The 27,500-nt window shown below is 50.9% G+C and overlaps 1 protein-coding gene across 5 annotated transcripts in view; it reads left to right on the top strand.

The window, feature by feature from the left end:
• The window catches only part of ADK (adenosine kinase), a 647,508-nt gene that overhangs the window by 559,989 nt on the left and 60,019 nt on the right, over positions 1-27,500 (top strand). For all 5 annotated transcript variants that reach the window (XM_078642739.1, XM_078642738.1, XM_078642742.1 and 2 more), the window contains one exon: positions 10,241-10,355. In XM_078642739.1, the coding sequence (XP_078498865.1) occupies positions 10,241-10,355 (115 nt within the window). The remainder of the gene's footprint in view (positions 1-10,240; positions 10,356-27,500) is intronic.

The following is a 27,500-nucleotide window of genomic DNA, read 5'->3' as shown; positions in this document are numbered from 1 at the left end:
GTTTAGGGACATCCTTACTGCCTGTGCCTTTTGTATAGCCACCCTTTGGGTGCTTAAGGAGATTTGTAATTTATTTTTCTCTGGGGAGAGCATAGTGTCTCATGGGGGAAGTCCTTGTGTACAGTGGCCCTGTATCTCCTGTAAGGATAATAGTGTATGCATTCAGGGAAATTCTCCATTGCCGCAATGTCGGCGAATTCCTTGAATGCCCACTCTCCAGAAAGTCTTCTTTAGGGGAACCACTTGTGGAACAAATTAAATTGTTTTTTTTTTTTAAACTTTTTATTGTCTTTAGAAACATTAATAGGTGGTGGTCATCGCAATCAAGGCAATTATCATTTACATGTCCATCTTGGGTAATCACATAAGGGACATAACATACTCATTGCAAGTATTCAGAATAGTGCATCACTATATCTTTAAGGTGCAAGCGGTTCGTCAATTGGAGCAATTCGGGGGGGGGGGTTCGCAAATGTTGCCCCTATATTCATTCCAACTAGACCATATTTCTATCCATTTCCGCGGGCAGCCACGAGCCACATACACCGTTTTTTCTTGGAGCATACACCAATCAACCTCAGTCTTCCAGTGACTCAATCTAGGAGGCCTGGTTGCCCCCCATTGTCTGGCTATGTTACGTTTGGCAATGGCAAACCCCAGTGTCGTCCAAAGCTTCCCTCGGGACGGTAGATCTGTGGGCTCCCAAACGTTAAGGAGGCACCTCTTTGCCTCCACTCGAAGCTCCACCCCCCACACCTCCTGCATACAACGGACCACCCGGACCCAGTAGGTCCTAATCTGCGGGCATTCCCATAGTATATGGAAGTATGTCCCTACCTCCCCACACCCCCTCCTACAAAATCAATCTTCGCTCCGGCCCATGCGCTGCAGCCTGGTTTCTGAGAAGTATGCTCGGTGCAGGATTTTCAGCTGAATCAGCCGGAGCCTTGCCGATATTGCCACCTCCTTAGGGGAGGCCAGTGCAATCCCCCATTCTTCCTCATCTAGTTCCAGCCCGTCCACTTCCCTTTAAGGAGGAGCAGGAGATCTGGGGAGTTGTTTACGATTTTTTTATGTGAGCCATATGGCATGGTCAGGACGGTGGCCGTCTAAGAGTCTGTCCTCCAACGGGGAGTAGTCAGGGGGCTGTGTGTTCTCGGGGATGTTTGCCTGGAGAGAGTGCCTGACCTGTAGATATCTGAAGTATTCTGTGTGGGCCAGTTCGTATGTGCGCTGGAGCGAGGCGAAAGACACCACGCCCTCCGGGCCCCACAGGTCTCGTATGTGGGAGATGCTTATGAGATCCCAGTTCCGGAACCCCTTGGTGCGGCTCAGCCTTCCTAGCTTCTCTGCGACCCACAGGGGAGTAGCCTTCGTGAGGGTGTCTGCCCAGCCCAGCTTTCGCTGCACAATGTGCCACAGTTGTACCGAGTGTTGCGTGGGCCCGGTAAGTTGGTACCTGCCGGGCCTAGAATATAGCGCCGCCTCAAAGTTTCCCCCCGGTAGGAGCCAACGATCCATGCCGTACCCTGGGTCATTACCAGCACAGTATGTGCCCTGGTTGATGGCCGCGAGATGGGCAGCCCAGTAGTACTTACGGATGTCTGGGAGCGCTATACCTCCGTCAAACCATCCCAGGGTCAGTTTTTGGAGGGAAATACGAGGAGTTCCAGACCACAACAGCTCTCTCTGTGTGGTCTCGATGGCCTTAAAATATGAGTGCGGGACCAAGTCCGGGTGGTTTTGTAGGGCATACAAGAATCGTGGCAGCGCCATCATTTTGAAAAGCGCCGCTCTTCCAAGGAGTGAAAGCGGGAGCTTCCGCCAGGAGGCCGCGTCCCTCCCAAAATGTTGCAGGGGTGGCAGGAGATTTTTCTCGTATCTGGTGGTCTTTTCCTTAGAGATAAATATCCCAAGGTATCGGAACCCCTCAGTGGCCACTGTGATCGGGCAGTGTCGCGGAGCGGCTGGGGGGCTGCCCTGTAGGGCATATAATATGGATTTTCCCCAGTTGATGCTGTATCCTGAATTTCTCCCAAAACTGGCAAAGATGTCCATGGCCACTATCAGGGACTTACGAGGCTTCGTTAGATAAAGGAGGATGTCATCCGCATACTGCGAGATCCTGTCCTCCCATCCGTCCGTCCAGTGTATCCCTTTCAGGGAGAGGTCCTGTCTAATCCAGGCAGCCAATGGTTCTAGTGAAAGCGCAAACAATAGAGGTGAGAGGGGACACCCCTGTCGTGTTCCCCTCCCAAGCGCAAACACTTCAGAGGTTTTATTGTTGACAGAGACCTGGGCCAGGGGAGCAGAGTAGAGCAGACTCACCCACCCTATGAAGTTAGGGCCGAAGCCAAGTTTTCGGAGGACTGCCATCATATATGGCCATTCAAGGGTATCAAAGGCCATGGCAGCGTCCAGTGACACTACCACCGCATCCTACTGGAGGGTGTGGCATCTCCCCAGCACGCCATGCAGCCGTCGGAGATTGAGCGCTGTGTTCGGTGGGACATGAAACCAGACTGGTCTGGGTAGACCAGAGTGGGAAGGACAGGCTTTAGCCTATTTGCAAGCACCGTGGCGAGGATTTTAGGCTCTGCATTCAGCAAAGATATGGGCCTGTAAGAGGCACAGGAATCCCTTGGTTTCCCCTCTTTTGGGATAGCCACGATCGTGGCAATGCGCTGGTCTCGTGGTAGAGTGCCCTTCTCCTTGCTCTCCTCGAACATTCTCTTTAAGTACGAGCTCAGGCCGCCAGGTGTCAACTTATACAGCTCTATCGGCAGGCCGTTAGGCCCGAGGGCCTTTCCCGGTTTTAGGTCCCCCATCGCCCGGGTAAGTTTGCCTACAGCTAGTGGTGCCTCTAGCACTTCTCGCTCCGAGTCCGAGAGGGCGGGTAAACGGATGTCGGTCAGCAAGGAGATCTAGACTTCTTCGGCCCTGTCTGAACCCCTGCTGTATATACTTTTTGGTAGTGTGACACGAATTCCTTGACTATTTCACAGGGCTCCGTAATGACGTCTCCGGACTCATTTGTGAGTTCTGCCACAACTCTCTGGGCCTGTTGCTTTTTGTCTAGCCAAGCTAGTAATTTGCCCGCTTTGTCCCCTTGGTCATATATTCTACCCTCCTTGTCTCTGGCCATGGTCCTGGCTGCGTCCGCAGCCAGGGCTCTATACTCCGTCGCCTTGAGTTCCATCAGGTGCACTGTTTTCGGTTCACCCCCTGTTTGGGCTGCTGTCTCCAGCGCAAGAAGGTCCTCCGCCACTTTAGTCATTTGTTTCTCACGTTCCTTTCGTCGGCCGGCAATGGCGGACAGGGCCTCCCCTCTCAACACAGTTTTAAAGGTCTCCCACAACACTGATGATGAGGCTACCGTGCCATCATTGTCCTCAAAGTAGTGGTCAATCGAGAGGGTAAGCTTTTTCCTTCTTTCCTCGCAACGCAGGTACCAGGCGTTTATTGGCACGACACAGCTCCCCTGCTTGTCCCCGAATGTGAGGTGAGCAATCAACGGTGAGCGGTCCGATACGCCCCTTGCGAGATGTGTAATTTCACGAATCGTTGTGTCGCGCTGTAGAGGAGCTAGTATGTAGTCAATGCGGGAGAACTATCTGTGTGGGCCGGAGAAGAAAGTGTACTGAGTGTCCCTCGGGTGCCGGAGGCGCCACAGGTCGGTAAGACCAAATAAATGTCTCAAGAAAATCTGATAACCAGCTGTGCCCCGTTGGTATGTCCCTGGGTGGATTTCGGTCACGGGTCCCTGACACTACAGCGTTAAAGTCGCCTCCTACTAGGAGGCTACCCTCTGGTAGGGAAAGGAGTAACCTGTCCTGGTGCGATTGGGTTTGAAGACCAGGTGGAATGTAAGTCGCAACTAGATTAATTCTACGACCCTCCCATCTGCCTGAGATAGCCACTAAGCGCCCCATGGGGTCAGAGTCCGTGTGGTCGATTACATGGGGAAGGTTGCGGCGAAGCAAGATGCCCACCCCTCTGGATCCCGAGGTGAAGCCGACATGTGCCACTAAGGTATATCCCCACCAGGCGCGCAACACCCATTGGGCTCGCCGGGCTTCAGCCCCCCCCCCCCCCCCCCCCGTCGCCTACTCTGCCCGGGCTAAGATGAGATGCACTGAAATGATTCACGAACGCATCCGATCCGAGAATGTGATTTTTTTTTTATCCTTTCTGAGAGGCCCGGCAGCCCAAGCCAGACAGCCAGCCTCTGAACAGTTTCAGCGAGTGAACCCCCCCTGCCCCCACCTCTTGTTTTCCCTAAGAGTGGCACTGAAGTGAAATCCTTGCCTGAAGGCAGGGATTTCACCTAAGCACTTGAGCATGGGGTGTGAAGTGCACAGCAGGGGGAAAGAGCTGGCCAGTGCAGGCGACGCTTTTCCTTTGTAAAGGAATTTCTGCTGGCATCATAGCCCAGGGTGTGCTGTCTGTGCACTTGTATAGATGTGTATTCCATACAAGTGCACAGACAGCAAACCCTGGGCTATGACGCCAGCAGGAATTAATTTACAAAGGAAAAGCGTCACCTGCACTGCCATCCCTTTGCCCCTGCTGTCCGTGCACTTGGATGGAATTCACATCCACTGCACTGCTCACTAGATGAATGGTGCTAGTGGGTAACTTTAGGGTTCAGGGTGGGTGTGGGTTTTAGTGTGCCAGGGAGACATTTTAGGGTTCAGGGTGGGTTACGAATTGGGGTGCCAGGGGGTAGTTTTAGGGTTCTGAGTGGGTATGGGTTTTGGGGTACTAGGGGGGTAATTTTAGGTATCATGGCAGGTATGGGTTTTTGGGTACCAGGGGTCATTTTAGGGTTCAGAGTGGGTGTGGGTTTTAGGGTGTCAGGGGGGCAATTTGAGGGTTCAGGGTGGGTATGGGTTTTGGGGTGCCAGGGGGTAATTTTAGGTTTCAGCGTGGGTATGCGTTTTGGTGTACCAGGGGTAATTTTAGGGTTCAGGGCAGATGTGGGTTTTGGGGTGTTAGGGGGCAATTTTAGGGTTCAGGGTGGGTATGGGTTATGGGGTGCCAGGGGGAAATTATGGTTCGATATGGGTTTTGGGGTGCCAGGGGTAATTTTAAGGTTCAGCGTGGGTATGGGTTTTGGGGTGCCACAGGGTTCATTTTAGTGTTCAGCGTGGGTATGTGTTTGGTGTGCCAGGGGTAATTTTAGGGTTCAGGGCAGGTGTGGGTTTTGGGGTGTCAGGGGGTTATTTTAGGGTTCAGGGTGGGTATGGGTTATTGGGTGCCAGGGGGAAATGTATGGTTCAGGGTAGGTATGGGTTATGGGGTGCCAGAGGGGAAATTATTGTTCAGCATGGGTATGGGTTTTGGGGTGCCAGGGGTAATTTTAAGGTTCAGGGTGGGTACGGGTTTTGGGGGGCAAGGGTGTAATTTTAGGGATCAGCTCGGGTATGGGTTTTGGGGCTCCAGGGGGGTAATTTTAGGGTTTGGGGTGGGTATGGGTTTTGGGGTGCCAGGGACCTACACATATTGCCAAGTGCACAATGCTATGCGTACATGAAATGCAAAGTTTCCGAATGCCCCCCGACGTTTCAGGTATTAGAAATGTTTTTCAAGACTCCCTCGCCGCACCGATTTACCACCAGCCAGTACGCATACCTAACAGTAAAGCAGTCACGTCTGTTAACAGATGATTAATGGTAGTACTGCTACACACAGTCATGGGCACAATCCCCAAACTACCGACTTAGACTCTTACACGTAAACTACTGCACCCCGGTTGGGTTGGACAAAATGGGGCTGGGAGACGACTCTAGATATGGCAGGTGCTCTGCTCTAGCCGCAGATTTTCTGCACCTCGTCTGGACATTCCCGGGCTTTGCCTCATATTGGGAGGAGATTTTTGTTTGACTGTGTGACATATTGGGACTTCCGCTTGAGTGTTCACCCCTGTCGGCACTGCTGGCCTTTGTGAAGGGGATACCCCTGGACATGCGCAAACTGGCTGCGCTTGTGTTGTTGCTAGCTATAAGGGTGGCCATGAAGTGGGGGCTGAGCACCCTGCCCCGGGCGACAGGCGGCTTAAGTATGCTGCTATTGCCAGGAGCAGCTTACGAGCTAATGGGAACTTGTCAGTGCAGTCGTGACCCTGTGATATTTGGGACCCGCTAGAAGAATATTTGTGTAGCCACACACCAGCATAGACCGTAGACTGTGGATCTGTGTAATTCACTTATACTGAACCATAGAGTGTAGGTATGGCACCACTGCTGGAATGGTTTCCCCCTCACAGAGGCAAGAGGTGCGTGTTAGATTGCTCTTGTCAGATGCTATGTGCACGCACGCTTATACTGATTCAAATGCCAATGCTGATTGTTTGCTATCTATCATTTTGTGTTGTTGTTAAACTTCTATACTTAAGGCGTTCCTCCTACCAATGGCATGGAATGACGCAATGGATTTGTAAGCGATGTCCATAGTATGTGATACTGTATGAGCATAGGAGGTAAAGTGTATACCACATAGAAATATCGGCAGCTTGGCCTCAGTATTGTAAGCAGTTGTTCCTGCATACTAAGGGTATGACCCCAGAGCCCAAGATGGCAGCTGTGAGGCTTTCAAAATGCTGGATACAAATGTATGAATACACATGTGTATCAGTTGAGTAGTGTGTAAAGCATGTAAACGGTTACTGTCTGCCTATGCTAATATAAGTCTGTATGAAGTTAATAAATTAAATATTTTTTCTGTGGAAATTGGTTATATTGTGTTCCTAAAGTGCTTTGTAGTAAAATATATTAAATTGGCCTTTTAATTCAGTACATTCTGTTCCTTTTTCATAAGACAATAGCATATAAATGCATCAAATTAACAAAAATCACCAAATTTTTTCTCAACTTGACCTGAGCATTAACCGATCCTGATTATCTGCCATTTTAGCTCCGCCCCATTAATTAACGTTCGCCACGCCCCTTCATTTGCCATGTTAGCCCCCCCGAAATTAAGATCTAGTTGCGCCCCTGATCCCCACCTATTCATCGCGTGACAAGTGTTGCCCAGAAGATGCGTCTCCTGCAGGAGTACCACATCAGGAAGGTGCCTCTTTACAAATTGTAATACTATGGTTCTCTTCAGCTTGTCCCCCAGCCCGTTGACGTTCCAGCTCATTATCTTCAAACTCTTATCCCACTTCATAGCAGCGCACGTTCCCTACCAATACTCCCTCCTCATGATTCCCAACCACGTGTACATGTACATACCTATAGTTCTGAAGCAACGCCCTGTGTGAAATGATACAACTCTCAACCACATTACAGTCCTTGTGTGACCTTACCAAATTTCGTTGTGCGTCCCCAACGGTCCCTCCCCTCCCCCAACTCATACCCCCTGCACCCCCCAGCCCCACCCTGCTCCGTAAGCTTTGAACTACCCACATCCCCAATTAGCAGAGTGCCTTTCGCCCGCTCCCCACCCCGGAATAGGAAGAAACTACAACTCTAAGTAACCTGTCTTCCCTTCCTCGTGGCCCTGTTGTCAGGAGCCTGCACTGGCCCCGGCCCTTCCTGCCACCCCGGCACCCGAGCCCCCCCCACCAAACAGAACAGTTAAACAATGCTCCAGCACATCCCGCACTCAACTAGCAGTAAAGTAAGTCCGATACTAGTCTGTAGACCCCCCTCCCGGGCCATCAATGATGAGGTACGGATGGGGGGGGGAGAAAGGAGGGGGAAAGAGAAAGGAGGTAGAGGGGATGGGGTGATTTCAGCAATAATAGTCAACATGTTGGCTCCCCTTCGTTTCCGGCCACATAGTTTTTCTCCCCCCCAATGAAGGCCCACGGGCTAATCACAGACCTCCCTGACAGCCGCACTCAACACAGTACTTTACGGTTCATGCCGGCACAGTTCCGCAGAGCCTTCACTCTCCGTGGCCAGCTGCACCGCGGAGGGTGTCCCATCTGGGGCTTGCAGACCGGGATCTACAGGAGCGCTGACTCTGGCCGTCCAGTTCCGATCTCCCTGCGGCTGATCCCGGAGATCCGGCCCCCGTGTCTCTCCAGCCCGGAGCCCCAGCTCCATCACCAGTGGTCAACTCCTCCCTGTCGAGCTAGTCCTGCACCTCCGATGGAGAAGTAAAGAACAGGGACTTGCCCCCAGTTATAACCTTGAGCTTGGCAGGAAAGAAAATCATGTATTTGAGGCCTCTTTCTCTCAGCGCCGCCTTTACACCCACAAAGGACCGTCTCTCACGCTGTACCTGAAGAGTAAAGTCCGGGAAAAACCGGATGGTGACGTTCTCGTATTGCAGGTCCCCAGTCTGCCTGGCTGCCTGTAAGATGGCGTCTCTATCCCTGTAGTTTAGGATTTTTGCAATGATTGTCTTTGGCGGTGCCCCTGGTTTCGGTTTTGGGATGGGCGCCCGGTTCGCTCGTTCTACAGTGAATATGTTGGACAGACGTTTGGGCTTGAGATGATGAAGGATCAGGTCCTCAACAAAGAGTTCCACGCTGGGCCCCTCTCGGTCCTCCGGAACCCCTACCAGGCGGATGTTGCTCCTGCGGGCCCTCCCTTCCTGATCCTCCAGCCGTAGGGCCAACTGACAGTGTTGGTGTACAAGTTCATTCACTCGCTGCTCCACCTTCTTGGTGGACAACTGCAGCTCCGCAATACCTGCCTCATTAGCCTTGGTTTTCTTCGACGTTTTATTAAGATCCGTACGTAGGAGGTTGACTTCTACGGAGATATTGTCCATTTTCGTTTCCAGGGTAGCCCCCAACATTTGAATGGCTGCCATGATGCTGGTTAGCAACGGTTCCTTCTGGCTGGACGGTTCCTCCGTCGGCCCTTCCGTCTGTGGGGCGCCCTTATGCACCGTGTATTTATCGTGTTTGTTGGTCTGGCTGACCGTACCCTGCTTGGGCCTCATGGTTGCGTGCTCTCGGATTCGCTGCCCAGTCAGCTGTGTGTCCAGTTTAGCTCAGGAGTCTAATTCTGTGAGCGGATCAATGGTGCGGATCTAGTAATTGTCCAAAACCCAGGTCTCTCAAAAGGAAGTGGAGGGGGAGAAAATCCCACCGCTGGTTCGTCGTGTGTTCTCGGGCTGACCGCTCCCTTTAGTCACTGGGCCCCCAGCATCCCGCAGCAGCCGCCGCCTTGTGGTGCCATTTTCGCCCCCTTCTATGGACTATTCTGAAGCAGCGGCCCCGCCTGGCCCCCTCCGGTAGTCCTTACTGGGTGCCACGAACTCCCCCTCGCCCCCCGAAAAAGGCCCAATCGAGCTTCTCGCCCGCCCGTCACCTCTCCGCTCCCAGCCAGGCCGTACCTTGTTGTATAAGTATTTGAGGCAGGCCCTCCGGAGTTATTCGTGCAATGTTCTTGGTCGGCCAGGTGTCCCCTCTCCGCTGGTTGTCTGCTCGAGGTGCCCCCTCCGGTAGGCTTTAGCCGCGAGTTGGCGTTTTAGGCCGCAGTTGCTTCTCTCACCGGGCCCCCACGCCCGGTCACAGCGGCGCAGGGACTGTTTCTTAGGTTCACCCCGTCGCTCTCAGAGGGAGTCAGGACCCAGGATGGTGTCTCCCAGTGCCTCTGGGGCCGCCCGGTTATCGCCGTCCACTTCTAGGCCACTCGAGGCTCCCTCAGGCTTGTGCGCTCACCGTCGGGCCCCCGTGGCCTATCCGAGATGCGGGGGGGGGCAGGTGTGTATCCTCCAGTCGGCGCCACGCCTTTGGGAGTTCGCCGCTGTGTGCTCGCCTACGTTGGAGGCCGACCACGGCACACCCTCGCTCCAGGCCAGCACCCGGGGGCCGGAATTCAGGGCCGTAGCTCGGCAGCGGAACAGCGCAGCGGGACCAGGTTCAGACCGCCGAGTGCAGCCTCGGGAGATCTATGCAGCGCCACAGTTAAGCTGCGAGATTCGCCGGATGTGCTACGGATTTTTGAGGGTGGAGGACTCGGTGGAACGGAGCCCTCGGGTTAGGCGGCCAGCTTAGCCGGCGCCTAGCCACGCCCCCCCCCCCCCACAAATTAAATTGTTATGCTTTATGGAGCCAGAAGTAGTTTGGGGAAGGGGCAGGAGAGTTATAAATGCTGACTGGTAAAAACATTGTTCAATATTTCCAGACATCTATTAGGGATTTGCTCATTTTTTGGCCATTACAAGATTTTTGGGTATTACTAGGAAGTGCATTGCATATATTGTTATAGGACGTAAAGTAAACTTTTGCTTTCCTTTTTCGGTAACCTACATTTTCTTTTGTTTTTTCTTGTAGACAGAAGACATAAAAGAGATTGCCCAGAAGACGCAGGCCTTGCCCAAGGCGAATAGCAGTCGACCACGGGTTGTCATTTTCACCCAGGGTGAGAATGACACCATCATGGCTACAGGTAACATTCAGCACTACATTAAAACACGCTCTGTCATCCGTGGTGGCGCTGCGGGATGAACCTGATCTGTGATTTGAATCAATATGTGGATTTGCGTAATATTCATCTAACAACATAAATCTTATTTTCACTAGTGCAGTGTCAGTACCTTTGCTTGGAATCCATGGTCTTGCATTTTCAGTCTTTGAACTGCCAAACGTTCTTTTTTTTCTTCTTTTTTTAAAGCGAACCTGTATTCTACATTTTGGTTGGATAAGTACAGATTTCTGGTGCTGTACTCGTACTTTGGGTACGTAGGTGATTTTAATAGACTGATTTGTGAACTAGCCATTTGAGTAAAAACTGAGACACAGCAACCTGCTGGTGGGTTAGTTGAGACTATAGCACGATGTAAGCTTGAGTTGCTGGTTTGCATTATGCAGATCAAGACACGTAGATTTGAGGTAGACTACTACATTATCATTAACTTGAAGCCAGTTTCTTAACATTCATGGGTTTGCCAGAGAAGGAAGTGCAGTAGTACTGTAGATCTGTCCCTGGGGCATTTATCACTGTAATTTCTACCAATCTGCTGCCTGTGAACATGTTCTACCTGACTAATCTCCTGCCTTGCTCAACTCCACCTGTCTGATAGCACCCAAACACCATTCCCCAAACTCTACTGCTGCTTAACCTGCTCGTGTCGATGCAGGGTATTGTTTGCAGATTCAAACTGTTGGTGCAGATTTTGCCTTAAAATATTTGCCATTTAATCTCTGTTTTTGTTGTTAAAAAAAGTAATAAATATGTAGCCTTATTTCGGTTAGTATGCTTTAGTGGATTAGTTCTAAACATCCAAACAAGCATGTTTAGGATCAATTCAATTTTCTTAGTCTCTAGCCATTTATCTTTTTTTTAAATTGTGTTTATTGAGGTTTTAGTTGAGCATGTACACCATACACGGATAGCATCAATGATCATGTACAAATCAGAAAAACAATGCAACACGTGGCAAAAGGCATGTATATCAAGTAAATGGAGAGGTGTGGCGCCGCGGCCAGGGCGACTGACGCTGGAATCTGGGGACCGCGGTTCGATCCCCGGCTCCGGCGGCAGGTTAGCCCAGCACCATGTGACTCTGGGCAATAGCTCGCTTAATCTTCCCGACGGCCCCCCAGCGCCTAGAGACCCTTACGGGTGATTGTGCGCTTTACAAATGTGGACTTTACTTTACTTTAATGTGATTATATCTGCAATGAACAATAGATTATCATGCGTGCTATCATATACACCATAGAGTTAATGTATAGTTATTTATTTTTTTTACGTTTATTTAAAATTATCGGGGGGCTCATCAGTTAATACGGTCCGTAAGTATTGTTATAATGGTTCCCATATATCCGTAGGTTGCGATGAGGAAGGGAGTTCCTCCGCACAGAGAACCAACCTGTCTCGGCAGCTCGCTAAGTCTTGAAGCCATTGTGCAGTCGTTGGCACAGCTGTGCTCTCCCAAGTCATTGCCACTCTCATTTGGCCATTAGTAGCGCCACTTTCACCAATTTGCCCACGACCCACTTCACAGAGGGCACCAATCCCAGCAAACAAACATGTGGGGAACATTGCAACTCTAGATCAACCATTTTGGATAACGTTCGGATCACTCCCACCCAGAACTGTGCAACTCTGGGACACTCACAGGACAAGTTCCAAAAGTCCGCGTCTGCTGCTCCGCATCGCTTACATAGGTCGTTGTCCCTCACCCCATATTTAAATAACTTACTGGGAGTATAGTACACTTGATGTAGATATTTGAAATGTATTCTGTGGAGATTACCATTCGAGGTTAGGTCCCCATGAGCTGGCAACAGTGTTCCCAGTCTGGTAGTGTCAAAGGCGGGTCCAGATGAGCATTCCATGACTCTAAGCTTCGGGTGTGGGGTTGTGGCATCTTGCCTAGCAGCGCGAAATAGCTTAGTGGGAAGGTTGTGTCGCGTTTGGCTTGTAAGAAGGACGTGGAGTGTTTGCAGTGGTACGGGTTCCGCAGGGAAGGTGTGGTAATGAGTTTGTAGCACTTTCTTTAATCTGTGGAAGAGGAACGTAAATAGTGAGGTTTTATTCTTTATGTAACAGATTGTCATGTGATTAAAAAAAAAAAAAAATGCGCTCCAGAAACAGGTCTTGCATTTTAACTATTCCTACCTGGTGCAAGGCGCGCATGGCACCCATCTCATGCGTCACCGACAAATCCGAGTGGAATGCAATAGGCAAGACAGGGGAGTACAATGGCAGTTTACCAGCCATGCGGCCCAATGTCTGCCATGCCCTTATAGTGGCGTCAACTGTGTTAATTTGTGTTCGGGGGTCTAAAGGGACAGGGTGGGCGTCTCCATCCTCTATCGCAATGTGCGAGATGAATTCATGGGCGCCGATCCAATAGTGCGCATATTGTGCATGTGCGCATAGGTAATACAAATAAAAGTCAGGTATGCTGAAGCTCTCATGTTTGTAGTAAATTATAAGCGTGTTCCAAGACACCTGGGCTTGTTTTCCCCACCAGACAACCTTAAGGAGCAAAGAAAGCACAGTATTAAAAAAAAAAATGCTTGGTGAGCCGAATCTGTATGTTGTTAAAAAGAAATAAAAATTGTGACAGTACTGCCATTTTGATTAACGCGATACGGTCAGCCAGGGACAGTGGAAGTCTCACCCAGTTGTCCACCTGCCACTCCAGTTTGGCGTACGCAGGGCCATAATTTTCACGTATCACTGTGCCTGGGTCTCTGTGCACCCATATCCCCAAGTATTTCATGGGGTCCAAATACCACTCAAGTGGATATTCCAAGTCGTGAGGCACTCCGCGAGTGGTACTATTACCGATTTGGACCAGTTTATCTGCAGATCGGAGAACAAACCAAAGCGGATAAATTCCTGCAGTACTGATGCCAGGAAAGTGCGGGGTTCCCGTATAAATAGCAACATATCATCTGCATATAAGGAGATGCTGACAGGGCGGTGGGTAAATCGAAGGGCTGTGGCCCGATGACGCTGCCTGATGATGCAGGCAAGAGGTGCAAGTGTCAGTGCGAAAAGAAGAGGTGATGGGGGACATCCCTGACGCGTTCCCCTGGTAATGCAGAAGAGGTCGGATGTGCTACCCTCCACTCGAACACACGCCATGAGATTAGTATACAGCACTGTTATTCAATTAATAAACATAAGTGGGAAGGCCATACAATGCAATTTGTAAAACCAGTAACTCCACTCAATAGAGTCAAATGCTTAGGTGGCGTCAAGCATGACAGCTGCTGCCTGCAGCCCGGGGTAGAGAATGTGAAACGTAGTGAAGAGAGCACGCAAGTTCTGAGATGTAGAGCAAGTCGGAATTAAGCCAGACAGGTCCTGGTGGACCAAGCCCTGCATTAACGGAGGGAGTCTAGTGGCTAATATTTTGGCCAATATCTTGGCATCAGTATTTATAAGACAGTGGCCGGTATGAGTCGCAGGTGTGAGGTGGGTAGTCTTTCTTGAGTAGGGTAATGATCAGAGCTTCCCGTAATGTGGGTGGCAGTTCACCAGAGTCATAGGCCTCAGCGTACATTGCTAATATGTGGGGCGTGAGCTCCTCCGCGTACTCTTTGTAGAATTCGCTGGGGAAGCCATCTGAACTCGGTGCTTTATTATTCGGTAGAGACTTAATGGCTGTGCGCACTTTCTCTTCAGTGATCCTCTGGCTGAGAAACTTCCTCTGTCCATCCGATAACCAGGCGATGGCAATGTCGGAGAAATATGCATCCATATCGTCAGTGTCCGCCACCCCCTGTGTAGTGTATAGTGATTCATATGTGATTCTGAACTGTTCTAAGATAAGTGTAGTGGTCATGGATAGTGGCATCAGTGATCTTGGTAATAGTGTGTTGGGTCATGCAATCTTTGATCCTGCAAGCCAGATAACGTCCCAGACGCACACCCTCCCCATACGCACGGGCAGCATGCCGCCGAGAAATATATTGGACCTCCCTCTCAGCTATCTCAGTGTACTCCAGCGTGACCTCTTTAATGGACGCTAATGTCTGGGCACGAGGCGAAACCTTATATTCCCGCTCGAGATCATCTAACGTATTTTCAAGTTTACTGAGCTGTCATCACAGGTTCTGTAGGATACCAGCAGAAGTACTGATGCACATGCCTCGGATAGTGGCCTTGAAGTCCTCCCAGAGGGTAGGGGCATTGTCCACCGAGCCCTTATTATCCGTAAAATGTTGCGTAATAGCATTGTGAATGGTAAAATGGTATAAAGAGGGTCAAGGAGAGCCTCTGTGCGGAGGCGCCATGTGAACACACAGTGCGCGGTTCAGGGGAGGTGTAGCGTCAAGGAAACGGGATTATGATCAGAAAGTGTGGGAGACAACCCAGCTGTTGCGCAAGAACACCATACCCCTCCCGGTGGAGTGGGAGGTGGCCGAGCAATAGCGTTACCTGGCTAGTAACATACAATATTTCAATAGCAATAAACAGTTAACCCCATCAGGAACATTCAAGACCGCAGTAGGCAAGGCATTAATAATAGTACAGGACAAGGCCCAGTAGGCGCCTCCGAGCAGGTCATCCAGTCTCACCATAGCATAGAAATGCGGTGCTCCCTAAACAAAGCAAAGAACTGTGGGGGGATAAACACCAGTCTGCAACTCACGTAACTCGACAATGTCCTCATTCAACTGCTATTTCTCTAGTGGATCCAGAAGCACCTCCCGCCGCCGTAGTGGGGGAGCGGCTGCGCCTTGTCAAAGTCTTCCCAAAGTCCATAGCAGATTTAGGAGTTGTGAAGATCCTAGGTTTTTAGTTATCAGTGCGTAGCCCGCAGGGTAGAGCATGGCTTAGGAGATTTTTGCGGAGATGAGGAGCTTTTGAACAGGCAGTTATTCTCTTCGAGCCTCCTGTACAGCCACTGTGAAGTCAGGATAAAAAGCAAGAGCGTTACCCTCATGGGTGATATCGCCCCTCTCACGGGCCATACGAAGGATAGTGTCAGTCCCGGCAGTTTAATAGACGGGCGATGATGGGGCGTGGCTGCGCACCAGGAGGGGGGCGAGCAGCCAGAGATCTATGAGCCCACTAAACAATTAACACTTTAGAGAAAGTTCAGCACCAATCTTTTGCGAAGTAAATTCTCAATGTATGTCTCGATGCGGCCTGTATTAGTGGATTACGGCAAACCAGTAAGGCGCACATTGTTGCGCCTCGTCTGGCCTCCAAGTCCTCATCATTGTATTGCAGCCAGCACCTTCTCCATGGATGTCGTCTTCGTGGTCACTTGTTGGAGGCCATCCTCCTCGTCTGATATTCGTGTTTCGGCCTCCTCTAGACGTAATGTGTGTTTATCCAGTTTCTGTGACATGTGATCTATTCGGAGATTCAGATCGTCAATCTTCCCATCGATTGACTGCAGACTGGTTTGAACTGCAAGGATAGTCTTACCTATATTAGACAGATGGTCACCAGGTGCATCAAGTTCCGAGTCCGAGGCGGCTTGTTGAGAAGTTTTGGTGGACCTCCGGGGCTCGAAGGTGAGGCTCTTCTGACTGCGCTCAGATTTCCCCATGTTGGCGCACCCAGAGCGGGAAGCAGGCTAGTGCAAGAAGTGCTCCAGACCCGAGGGCCGTGTGGTTTGGGCCAAACAGCAGCAGGAAGGGCAAACTTAACGAACAGAGAGAGACACACTGCAATGGTGCTAAGGACTGTTAATAGCCACGAAATGCCCCACAATCGATTGCACAGTCTACGCAGCCACCACCAGGGACCTCCAATATTCAGGAGCAGGGCGCCAGCTCTGAATCCGACCCCCCAGGGCCAGAAGTGACCAAGTCCAGAAGCAAAGAGTAAGTCGGTCGCGGGAGACAGGTGCCGCCCTGCAGTAGACTTTGTGGCTAGAATATATACGGGCACTGAGTAGTAGATGGAGGCGGCGGCTAGTCGGGGGTGCGCAAATGGATGGTGTAAGGAGTAGTCCCTGGCTGCCAATAAGTTCAAATGTCAGCGAATGTGGAAGCTCCACTCCAGGCCGGATCTGGCCACGCGTCGTCGTCCAATGAAAGGGAGTACGGAGGTCCCCAGGCACGCAGCAGAGTCAGTCCAGCACCGCAATTCCCAAGCTGGAGTTCACAAATCCAACCCTCAGGCTGCAGGCGCACTCGGGCCGGACACAGCAGAAGGCCCCACTGCCAGGCTACAGGTGAGAGGCCGTCCGATCCGATGGGGAGAGGGTCCAGGTGGCTTACGGAAGTGGGAGGGCACTACAGATATCGCCAAGAACAGGGCCGCGTGTCAGGGGGAAGACACACACCTCAGAGCGCGCCCAGTACACTGGTCGGCAGCTTGCCGCGAGCGCGTTGCCGCAGGCCAGCTAGCGATGCACCAAGTCGCGGATGGGAAAGGCCGCCAAACCAGCCCTTGACCGGAGGGCCACCCGAGGCCAGGCATAAGCGGCGCAGTCCCGGCAGCCAAGGCAGCTGTTACTGAATCCTCTCTCTAGCCAGCACCGACCGCGTAGCCCGCCCGGCACCGGTCAGGCGGTGATAGTTCGCCCCCCTTGGGGGGCAAAGGCTGCGGCCGAAGTAGCGCTGCACTCACCGCAAATAGGGCCTGCCCCGGACCGCCATGTTGGTGCTGCAGGCCCAGAATTTTGCCGGCCCCTCTCTCAGCTTACACGTCGCCTACAGGACGACTCCGCATGCCAAAATGCGGCCCCCACACTCCGCCACTCGGCCACAGCAGTTGAGGGGTCGATGACACAGATAAGCAGGATACTGGTCGGATCGGTGTCTCTGCCGGCGAGATGCTCTACGGAGCGGCCATTTTCCTTTGCGCCCTCTAGCGCCTCCCGCAGTCTCTAGTCATTTATCAAAACTCTTTTCCTCAGAGTACTAATAGGATAAAGTAATCAAGGACAGGCGTGATCAGACTGCTACAGGCAGAAACCTCCAGATTGGGACACAATGTACTTCAGGTGGCAGCTAAACGTCCTAGCCATACTCTGAGTGAAGCATTGAGAACGGGGCAAAATACTTCAGAAGAGGTGCTGAGTACTAGACGAACACCCCAGGTATGACCTCTAGATCTTGTCGTGGAATTCAAGATACTGCTGCTAATGTAGTACATTTGGCACTGTATTTCGAGTAAGTTCCTCAGCTCATACTGTAGATGGGTTTTTACCTGTGATGTGTCAACTGTAAAGTTGTCGTTTTCTGCTTTTTTCACTCTGTCCTTAACCACAACATTAGCCTTGACCTTGTTGCAGTCTAGCCTTGTCAGATTGTTTATCCATTTTAAAACAACCCTGTATTAAACGTCAAAGGTGCTCTTTGACCGGTAGTAGTGCTGCTGTGCCTCAGTTGATTTTGGGGGGAGAAGAGGAGTGCTTGGTATGTGTGGATATTGCAGTGCTTCTGGTTTTGCTAAACATTTTCTGGGAATATGAGCCGCTCGCACTGCTTCTTGATATGATGTACTGTTTTCCCTCTACCCGCATACGCGTGCTCTGCTTCTGGTCATACTGAACCTGTTAACGTTTGTATGTCCCCTACTTCTGCAGTTATTTGTGATTATTGGAAATTGATAACGCTCCTGCTGCCGCCTATTGGGCTGTTTTTCTGTGTGTTGTGGAAGCTTGCACTGATGTCTATGCTGTGTGTATGCTCTGTATCAAAGCTTAGCAAAACATTTCAATGAAAAAATAAAAAAGCAGTGGATTTGTCAATGTGTGTTCATTGTATTGGAGTATGACCTAGCTCTACATTGTAGGATCTTCATAGGTGCTAAAATATTTCCCTACTATGTTTGTTGACCTTCGAGCACTTCAAAAATATTTGTCAATGGGATTACAAACATAGGGTACATTTATATGTATGGTGACCAACACGGTTTACAAGCCTATCGGTAGCAAAATTAATCCCTGGCCATAGACTGACACACTCCAAAGAACTAATTTCAAGCCTGCATTGCAGCATCTGAGGTGCAAAAGGGATAAAAGCCTTTCTAACATGTAGAAAGAAATTCCGCCTGAGAGGCTTACTTTGAAGACTTTAAAAACAACTCATGTCTCTTTAAGATTCCAGGAGCTTCCCCTCCCGCTCATGCATTGTACTGGCATTGCCTCTCTGAGCCAATTATTTTTTCCGGCGTCAGAGTAGGATATCTGGGAACATGTCATACCTCTGTTTTTTTAACTAGAATTTTGGTCTGGTTTCCACTATTTTCCCTTTCATTTCACATCTTTTCCCCAAGTGTTGATTGAAGTAACTTTTTCCTGTTTCGGGCACGATTTTTCATTCAGAAACCCCTTCTCTCTTTGAGAAGGGGCCCTCTTGTCTTTTGGAAGAAAGAAGGCAGTCTCGGATCTGTGCGAGGTCTATGTGGCATGCCTCCTAGCTTCACATTCAGATAAGGGGTATGGAATATGTTAAAGGACTGAAGGAGAGGCAACAAAAACCTCTGAGGCATGGTCCAAGACATGAGAGCTAAAGAAGACAGGAAGAAAAAGAACAGATCTGAAAAACATCATTGCATTCACCCTTGAGAAACAACCATCACCTGCAAGGTGGTGATGGAGATCGAAAGAGAGGAAATTGAGTGGCAAGGAAAAGCATAATCATCATCACCACTCAACTCTGTAGTAGGATCCAGCCGCTGTCAAAACAGACGTTTCATTTGACTTTTAAACGGCTCCTCCACATTCTCTAAATGCAGTAGTAGCATCCTCCCTCCATAATAAGGGGATTTTCATGTACCCTTACCTAGGCCACTGGCTAATCAAAGATGGTGAAGCAGGACTTAAGAATAATTTGACAAGCTGCTCCACAAGTTAAAACTCCATGTCAATTTGCAAACATCAGTCTCCAAAACTGTGCAGCAACTGTCCTACTTCTGTACAGCAATAGACTTCATAGAAAGAAAAATGTATCCTTCGGAGGAGGGTATATCATCTATCCAGGACAAATGCCAACTGCTTTGGAATACCACCAACCCAATAGCCAGGCAGAGCTCCTCCTTTCTAGCTTCTATGGCATCTTGTGGCTGATAATCCTGAATGCAAGGCTGCAAATGAGACCTCTGTGGTAATGGCTGGTAGATCAGTGGTTTCAAAAGAAGGACCCTGGGGGGCTGACAGTGCTTGACTACTTCAGCCAAACAACCCCATGCATGGTAGTGCAAGATTCAGAATGTACCCAAAGGAATTCCCTTCCAAAATGAAAGTTTGGCAGAAGTTACCGTCAAAGATTCATCTCGAACAAGGTGGGAAACCCATCTGGGCTACCTCTCAGATCAGGGATGATGGATGAGCAAAGAAAGTTCCTCACATAAACTATCTGGAAGTGGGGGTGTAGCCTAGGAAGATGGCCAACAGGTTGAAAATCTAGGGAGCTACGGCTCTCAAATGTCATAATACTACAACATCCTGACACTGGCAGTGGATATTTCTACAAAATTGTCTGAAGAGACACTGCTTGGATTGGGGGCTAAAGTTTACTTCCTGGCATGGGCTTCAGGAGAGAGTGCTGGAGCGGGGAAATTTGAGAGAGTGCCATCTTTCTTGCATGGTATGCCCCCACTTTTTGCTGAATTGCTGATGTACTTTGACTGAGTGTGCCCTGGGCTCCTGTCAATCAGGTGCCCAGGGCCTGTGTTCCTTCCATAAAACTGTATTGAAACCTAAACCCAATTGGCATCTCTGGCCACATGTCAGCCCCTGGTAAATGGTACCCTAGGTACCCAGGGCACTGTGACCAGAGAACGCCCCTAAGGGCTGCAGCACTTATTGTGCCACCCTTGGAGGCTCTGTACCCTGACACACACATACTGCCTTTGCAGGCTGAGTGTCTTGGTGCAGAACAAAACAAAGAGTCTACATGGCACACATCCCTGTGTTATGAAATGAAGTAGGCACTTGGCACACCTAGTTGTTTCTATATTTTATCTTTTTAGCTAATATTCAATACACTTTTCTCAGCCTATTGCGTGCTATCAGGTGTCATGGGGCTGCCTGTCCCCTATGTACATGAAACCTTGCAAGAGCGGGTAGTAAACAACTGTTACTCCCTGACCTGATGCACAGCTCGAATTCGTTCAACTACTAGACTTAATACATTCACAATTGTTACTCAATTTTTTCATCAATTTCTCTTGGTTTTATTCACCATGTAATTTCTATGTTGAAAACATTATTTTATCATGCTTTATCTGTTCATTCTGTTGATACCACAACAAATATTATTCATTTCGTATACAGTTAATCTTTGGTGTGATGCTTGTCACACATTAACACAACCCATAACAATTGTTACCGTCGATTGAGGAATAATTGGCCCGATGCATTTCGGGACCCAGTCCCTTCTTCGGCGGCCTTCCTGTAAATCAAATACATATGTATAATTTTCTGTTTGACTTCTCGATATTTACATCTTTACATTAGCTTATATATTCAAGGGTCACTTTAAAGTTTCAAATCGACCAATCAATCAATCAATCAATACATTTATAGAGCACACTACTCACCCGTAGGGTCTCAAGGTGCTAGGAGGGGGGGGTGCCTTTACTGCTCGAACAGCCAGGTCTTAAGCCTCTTCCTGAAGGAGAGGTGGTCCTGGGTCAGGCGTAGGTCGGTCGGGAGGGAGTTCCAGGTCTTGGCGGCCAGGTAGGAGAAGGACCTTCCTCCTGTTGTCGCTCTTCGGATGCGGGGGACGGCGGCGAGGGCGCGGCTGGTTGATCTATGGTGGCGCTTGGGCGCTTGAGGTAGCTCGGGCCTTGGTCGTGTAGGGCTTTGTGTGCGTGGGTGAGGAGGCGGAAGGTGATTCTTTTGTTGACGGGGAGCCAGTGCAGGTCTCTCAGGTGCCCAGAGATGTGGCTGTTTCGTGGGATGTCGAGGATGAGTCTGGCTGAGGCGTTCTGGATCCGCTGGAGTCTCTTCTGGAGCTTGGCAGTGGTTCCGGCGTAGAGGGCGTTGCCGTAGTCCAGTCGGCTGGTGACGAGGGCCTGGGTGACAGTCTTCCTGGTCTCGGTGGGGATCCACCAGAAGATCTTCCGTAGCATGCGCAGGATGTTGAAGCATGACGAGTAGACGGCGTTGACTTGTCTGGTCATGGAGAGGGAGGAGTCCAGGATGAAGCCCAGGTTGCGTGCGTGGTCCGTCGGTTTGGGTGCGGTGCCCAGGGCGGGCGGCCACCAGGAGTCGTCCCAGGCGGAGGGCGAGGAGCCCAGGATGAGGACCTCCGTCTTGTCTGAGTTCAGTTTCAGGCGGCTGGTCGTCATCCATTCAGCTACATCTCTCATCCCTTCGTGCAGGTTGGCTCTGGCGGCGGCGGGGTCGTTGGTCAGGGAGAGGATCAGTTGGGTGTCGTCGGCGTAGGAGATTATGTTGAGGTTGTGTTGGCGTGCGATGGCCGCGAGGGGGCTCATGTAGACGTTGAAGAGGGTGGGACTCAACGAGGATCCTTGAGGGACGCCGCAGATGACTTCGGTGGCCTCTGACTTGTACGGTGGTAGGCGGACTCTCTGTGTTCTTCCGTCGAGGAAGGAGGTGATCCATTCCAGTGCCTTCTCCTGGATTCCGATGTTGCCAAGGCGCTGTACTAGGGTGCGGTGGCAGACAGTGTCGAATGCCGCGGAGAGGTCCAGGAGGATGAGGGCCGCTGTTTCTCCGTTGTCCATCAGGGTGCGGATGTCATCGGTGGCGGCGATGAGGGCGGTCACCATTGCTGCATGTGTTGTTGCCTACTGGTATATCAATCTTAACTATGGAATTTCGCTCTCATATTTTAAGGGTATTCATCTAATACGTCCATTATGCAGTTCAGTTCCCGATAGAGGGAACTCAGTGTTTCATTTAAAAGAATTTGAAATCCTTTTTTACATTAATTCTGCAACCGAGTGTAATGATCCTACCCGTAGAACATGAACAGCTCTCCCAATTCAACAAGTGCAAAATACTCGTGCAGAATCTGGGAATAAGATCTAGCATTAGGTAGTCACCAAGAACGGACACCGTGCCTTTAAGGCACTCATGACCCCTAGTATCCCATCATGCCTCAGGGGTGACAGTTGGGTCAGTTCTTTCCGGCTCCTTCAGGAAGGATCCTGGTTTCACAGCTCCACTCTTTTTCTGTTTTCTGACAGAAAATTCCCTCAGTTTTCTACATTTTTAACCTTACTTCGACGTTTATCAACTAGTCAAGTAGGTTTTCTCTTGTTGTTTGGCATTTTCATCTTGATATGCCTTCCCTTTTTGACAAGTGCCCTTCTTGTGGCAAGAAGAAGGCAAAGACGGACAGCCATGAGGTATGCATCCTTTGCCTACCTGAAGAACATGACCCAAGGACCTGCCCTCACTGAGAGTCCGTGTCATCAAGAGCTTTAAAAGAAAGGGAGAGAATTTGTGTCTATGGCCTAGCCCACAGGTCTTCTAGAGGGAGGTCCCCAGCCAAGAAGAGCTCCAAGAGGCCCAGAGAACCTTCAAAGGGCGAGTCTTCTCGTCCTGCGGCTTCAGCGTCGGGCTCGGCGCTGAGAAAGGAGCATCCAGTGGGTCATTCTTAGAAAAAATGACATTTATCACCGTCGACGGCGGGCTCGCCGTCAAGATCAGGTATGTCGATGTCAAGACCCTCCGCCATCGTCAACTCGGCGTCGAGAGATAAGACCCCTCCGCCGTCGTCAACCAGGCGACGATCAGCGTCACACCTCCGCCGTCGTCAACCAGGCGACGACCGGCATCGAGAAGTGTGACTCCTCCACTGACGTCAACCAGGCGACGTTCGGCGTCGAGGGGTAAGGAGCCTCCGTCGTCGTCACGACATTCAGCGTCGAGAGCTGGCTCACCGTCGTCGCGGGCTAAGCGACCGACGTAGAGAGCCCCAAGTCCTCCGCCGTCGACAACCAGGCGTCGAGGAGGAGATTTTCGTCGACGTCGCGTGGACGTTCGGCGTCGAGGGCGACCAATACCCCTCCGCCGACGTCAAGTAGACATTCGAAGTCAAAGGAAGCTCCGTCGTCGGCCACACAACGCCGCTCGACGTAGAGAGACCATCATTCCTCACGCTGTTCGCCGTCGAGGCATACGACGTCGATCGCCTGATCCATCGGCGCCACAGAGGCAGTTGGCATCGAAGGAAAGGACTCCGTCGACGGTGGGGCAGCACCGGTCGACGTCGAGAGGTCATCATCGCTCGGAGTCAAGGCATGCGCCTTCAGAGCATTCGACGTCGAGGCGCCATGAACGGTCCAGATCGACATCGAGACACCATGAACGAGCTAGGTCGAGATCCAGGGATGGTTCGGTGATCCTAGTGACTGAATCAGTCTCCCGTCACTCTTCTGGTTCTTCTAGACCCCCGTCAAGATCCAGAAGTCCGGCCCACAGATCTAGAAGTCCTGTCCGCAGACCCACTGATGGTGTGCAGTTGTCTCCTAGATGGAATATGCCTCTGCACAATTGGCGAGACTCAGGTGCTACAAGAAGGCTGCAGGAATATGTCGGCCCAGTACACAGATCTCCTCTGCAAAGACTGGTCGAGGAAGTAGACAGTCGCAGCCCTCCCAGGCGCAGAGAAAGATCGCCTGTGAGGCGAACTGCATCTCGTTCCCTGCACGAGAAGACCGCACAGGGAGGTCTCACGAGAGGAGGCGCGATCGTTCCCCTAGACGGGAGGTACCCGACAGAAGATCTTGCGAAAGGAGGGCTCGAACATCAGCTACTTCTCCTACCTCCTCTACCCGCTCTTCCATACGGGATTACTCCCCCACTTTGGTTGATAGCCCTGTCTCTAGGGTTTCCCCGGTGGACGATATCAACACCTATCATGATGTCTTACAGAGGGGTGCACTGAAATTGAACATCGAGCTGTCTGTGCCACAGATCTCCACGACAGTGATCTTTGAGACTCTTCACCAAAAGTCGGGGTCTCGTCCAGTGCTACCGTTGGTCCCGGGGATCATGGATGCTGTCAATGATGTGTTCCTGGCTCCAGCATCGGCAAAGGCGGTGCCGGCTCGCATCCAAAGAAGTATAAGGCCGCACCCTCTGACCCGATCTTTGTGAACGCGAACCCGCCCGTCGACTCAGTAGTCGTAGCGGCGGCACGAAAAACCCACGCAGTCTCTCCCTCCTCCTTAACTCCTCCTGATAAGGACAGCAAGTTGCAAGACTCGTGGGGCTGCAAGGTCTGCAGTTCTGCCGCTTCGTCGCTGAAGGTTTCTAGCGCGGCTGCGCTTTTAGGCAGGTACGATAGAGCCTTGTGGGACTCAATGGAGCGTTTTAAATCAAAATTGTCTAAGGAGGACCAACAAGACTTCGAGGAGACCCTGACGGAAGGAAGTCTGGTGGCTAACCAGATAATTAGCACTGCTGCAGATGAAGCAATACTGGCGGCACATTCATATGCCCATGGGGTATGTGCCAGACGTTCATCGTGGCTGTGCCTGACAGGCCTCCAGCCCGATGCGCAGCAGCGCATTCTGAACCTCCCGTTTACCGGAACATCTCTCTTCTGCCAGCGCACGGGCGACGAGATGAGTCGGATGAAAGCCGAGCTCGACACCGTCAAGGCAGTCTGCTTAGAAAAAAATAGTTTAAACGCCGTTTCAAGTCCAACAGAGGCAGAGGGGCTCAACAGAGGGTTCAAACCCCTCAGTGGTCCCAAAATAAGACCCAGGGCAAAACCCAGTTTCGGGGTGGTAAAGCCAGCCGAGGTAGAGGAGGTCATCAGCAGTCCTCTACTTCGACAGGAGGAAAACCATGAGCACTGGCTTCCTCTAGCGCCGTTGTCCACTCCAGTGGGAGGAAGTGTTTCAAAACATCTGGCAGAGTGGGGCAGCATCACAAACGATCGGTGGGTGCTGAATACACTGCGCAATGCATATGCTCTTGGTTTCCGTGCGCCTCAACAGGACATACCCCCAAAGAAATCTCGTCCGCACCAACTCGATCTGCTCCGAAAAGAGGTGAAGGCTCTTCTCCAAAAACGAGCTATAGAAGAGGTGTCTCCCTCACAAAGGGGAAAAGGAGTCTACTCCAGATACTTTCTTGTCCCCAAAAAGGATCAGGAAAAAAGTTCCGGTCTATCCTGGATCTTCGTGTTCTGAACAAGAATATAGTCAAGGAGAAGTTCCGCATGCTTGCTCTTCATCAAATATGTCGACATCTGCAAGTGGGAGATTGGATGTGTTCGATGGACTTGCAAGATGCCTACTTCCACATTCCAATTGCCATGCGACATCGGAAGTTCTTAAGGTTTCTGGTGGGCAGCAAACACTACCAGTACAGGGTCCTGCCTTTCGGCTAAAGTCAGCGCCAAGAGTCTTCACCAAATGCATGGCAGTGGTGGCAGCCTTCCTGCACAAAAAAAGGACTTTTCGTCTATCCCTACCTAGACGACTGGCTCCTAAAAAGCCTATCTCCTCATCAGGTAGAGAACCACTTCCACCTTTGCCTGCTACAATTGCACAGGCTCGGCATCCACGTCAACATGGAGAAGTCCGTACAACTGCCGAACCAATCCATTCACTACCTGGGCTCCGTTCTGGATACAAAATTGGGGAAAGCGTATCCTTCGGAGGAGAGACTATTTTCTATGCAGCAAAAGTGCAGAGTTCTACTACAGTCCCAGAATCCAACAGCGCTTCAAGTAGCGTCTCTGCTGGGTTCCATGGCGTCCTGCATCTTACTGATTCCTCACGCCAGGCTGAGGATGCGACCTTTGCAGCAGGCTCTGGAGGATCAATGGGATCAGTCGACAGGGCTCTGGGAAGACTGGATCTATCTTTCCCAAGTGACGAAGACCTCCATCAAATGGTGGACTCGCCCTCGCAACCTTCTGGTGGGAGTGCCTTTTCACCAACCTCTCGCGACAGTCTATAGTAACAGACGCGTCTCTCCAAGGCTGGGGAGCACACATGGGGTGTCTGCAGGTTCAAGGAAGGTGGTCAGCAAAAGAACAGACCTACCATATCAACATGCTGGAGCTTCGAGCAGTCCATCTGGCTCTAAAGTCCTTCCTTCCTGCACTCGAATCACACTCAGTTCTGATTCAAACGGAACAAGCAGGGCGGAACTCGGTCGCGTCCTCTCTCTCTGGAGGCACAAGCCGTATGGCACTGGCTGCTTGCCCGGAACCTCATAGTAGTAGCGGTGCACCTCCCAGGAGAGCTAAATATCAAGGCCGACGCACTCAGAAGGCACTTCGAAGATCAGCCAGACTGGGTGCTGCACGACGAGGTGGTGGCAGACCTCTTCGCTGGGGTCGTCCAGAAATAGATCTGTTCGCGGACGACAAACTCAAAATGCCACGCCTTCACGTCCAGATTCCACGGACAAGGGGGAATGCTCTTTTGATGGACTGGTCAGGGACATTTGCTTACGCATTTCCTCCTCTTCCCCTGATTCCGAAGGTGGTTTCCAAACTCATCAGATCCAGCATGACCATGATCCTGGTAGCCCCGGACTTGCCTCGGCAGTGGTGGTACCCGGACCTTCTACAGCTGTCGGTGCTTCCACCCAGGAGACTGCCCTGCAGGCGGGACCTGTTGTCCAAGATGAGGGGAGATTCTTCATCCCAACCTTCCCTCACTGCACTTAACAGCATGGCTCCTGAGGTCCTACAGTACGGACATTTAAATTTGCCACCTGATTGTATGCACATTTTAAAGGAAGCGAAACGACCCTCCACAAGAACGTCTTCTGCGTTTGTGGAAGAGGTTTTTTCTTTGGTGCAGAGAACGTCACTTTGATCCCTCATCAGCACAGGAGGAGGTGATTCTGCCTTACTTGTTGTACTTAGCAAGATCTGGTCTTAAATATGCTTCGATCAGGGTGCACCTCTCGGCCATTACGGCTTATAGGAAGTCTCCTACTCAGCCCTCCTTTTTCCAGATGGAGGTGGTCAAGGACTTCTTACAGGGGTTGAAGAAAGTATACCCCCTTGTGAGAAACCCTTCTCCTCCGTAGGAATTAAACCTAGTGTTGTCTAAGTTGATGGGCTCCCCTTTTGAACCCATCCACAGAGCTTCCTTGCAACACCTATCGTGGAAGGCCGCTTTTCTAGTTGCAATTACATCAGCGCGCAGAGTAAGTGAGATACAAGCGCTGTGTACAAAATAACCCTACACTGTTTTCCATCACAACAT

The sequence above is a fragment of the Lissotriton helveticus genome, chromosome 5_1, assembly GCF_964261635.1.
Source record: "Lissotriton helveticus chromosome 5_1, aLisHel1.1, whole genome shotgun sequence".
Taxonomy (NCBI): domain Eukaryota; kingdom Metazoa; phylum Chordata; class Amphibia; order Caudata; family Salamandridae; genus Lissotriton; species Lissotriton helveticus.
This window is presented reverse-complemented; position numbering and strand designations above follow the sequence as displayed.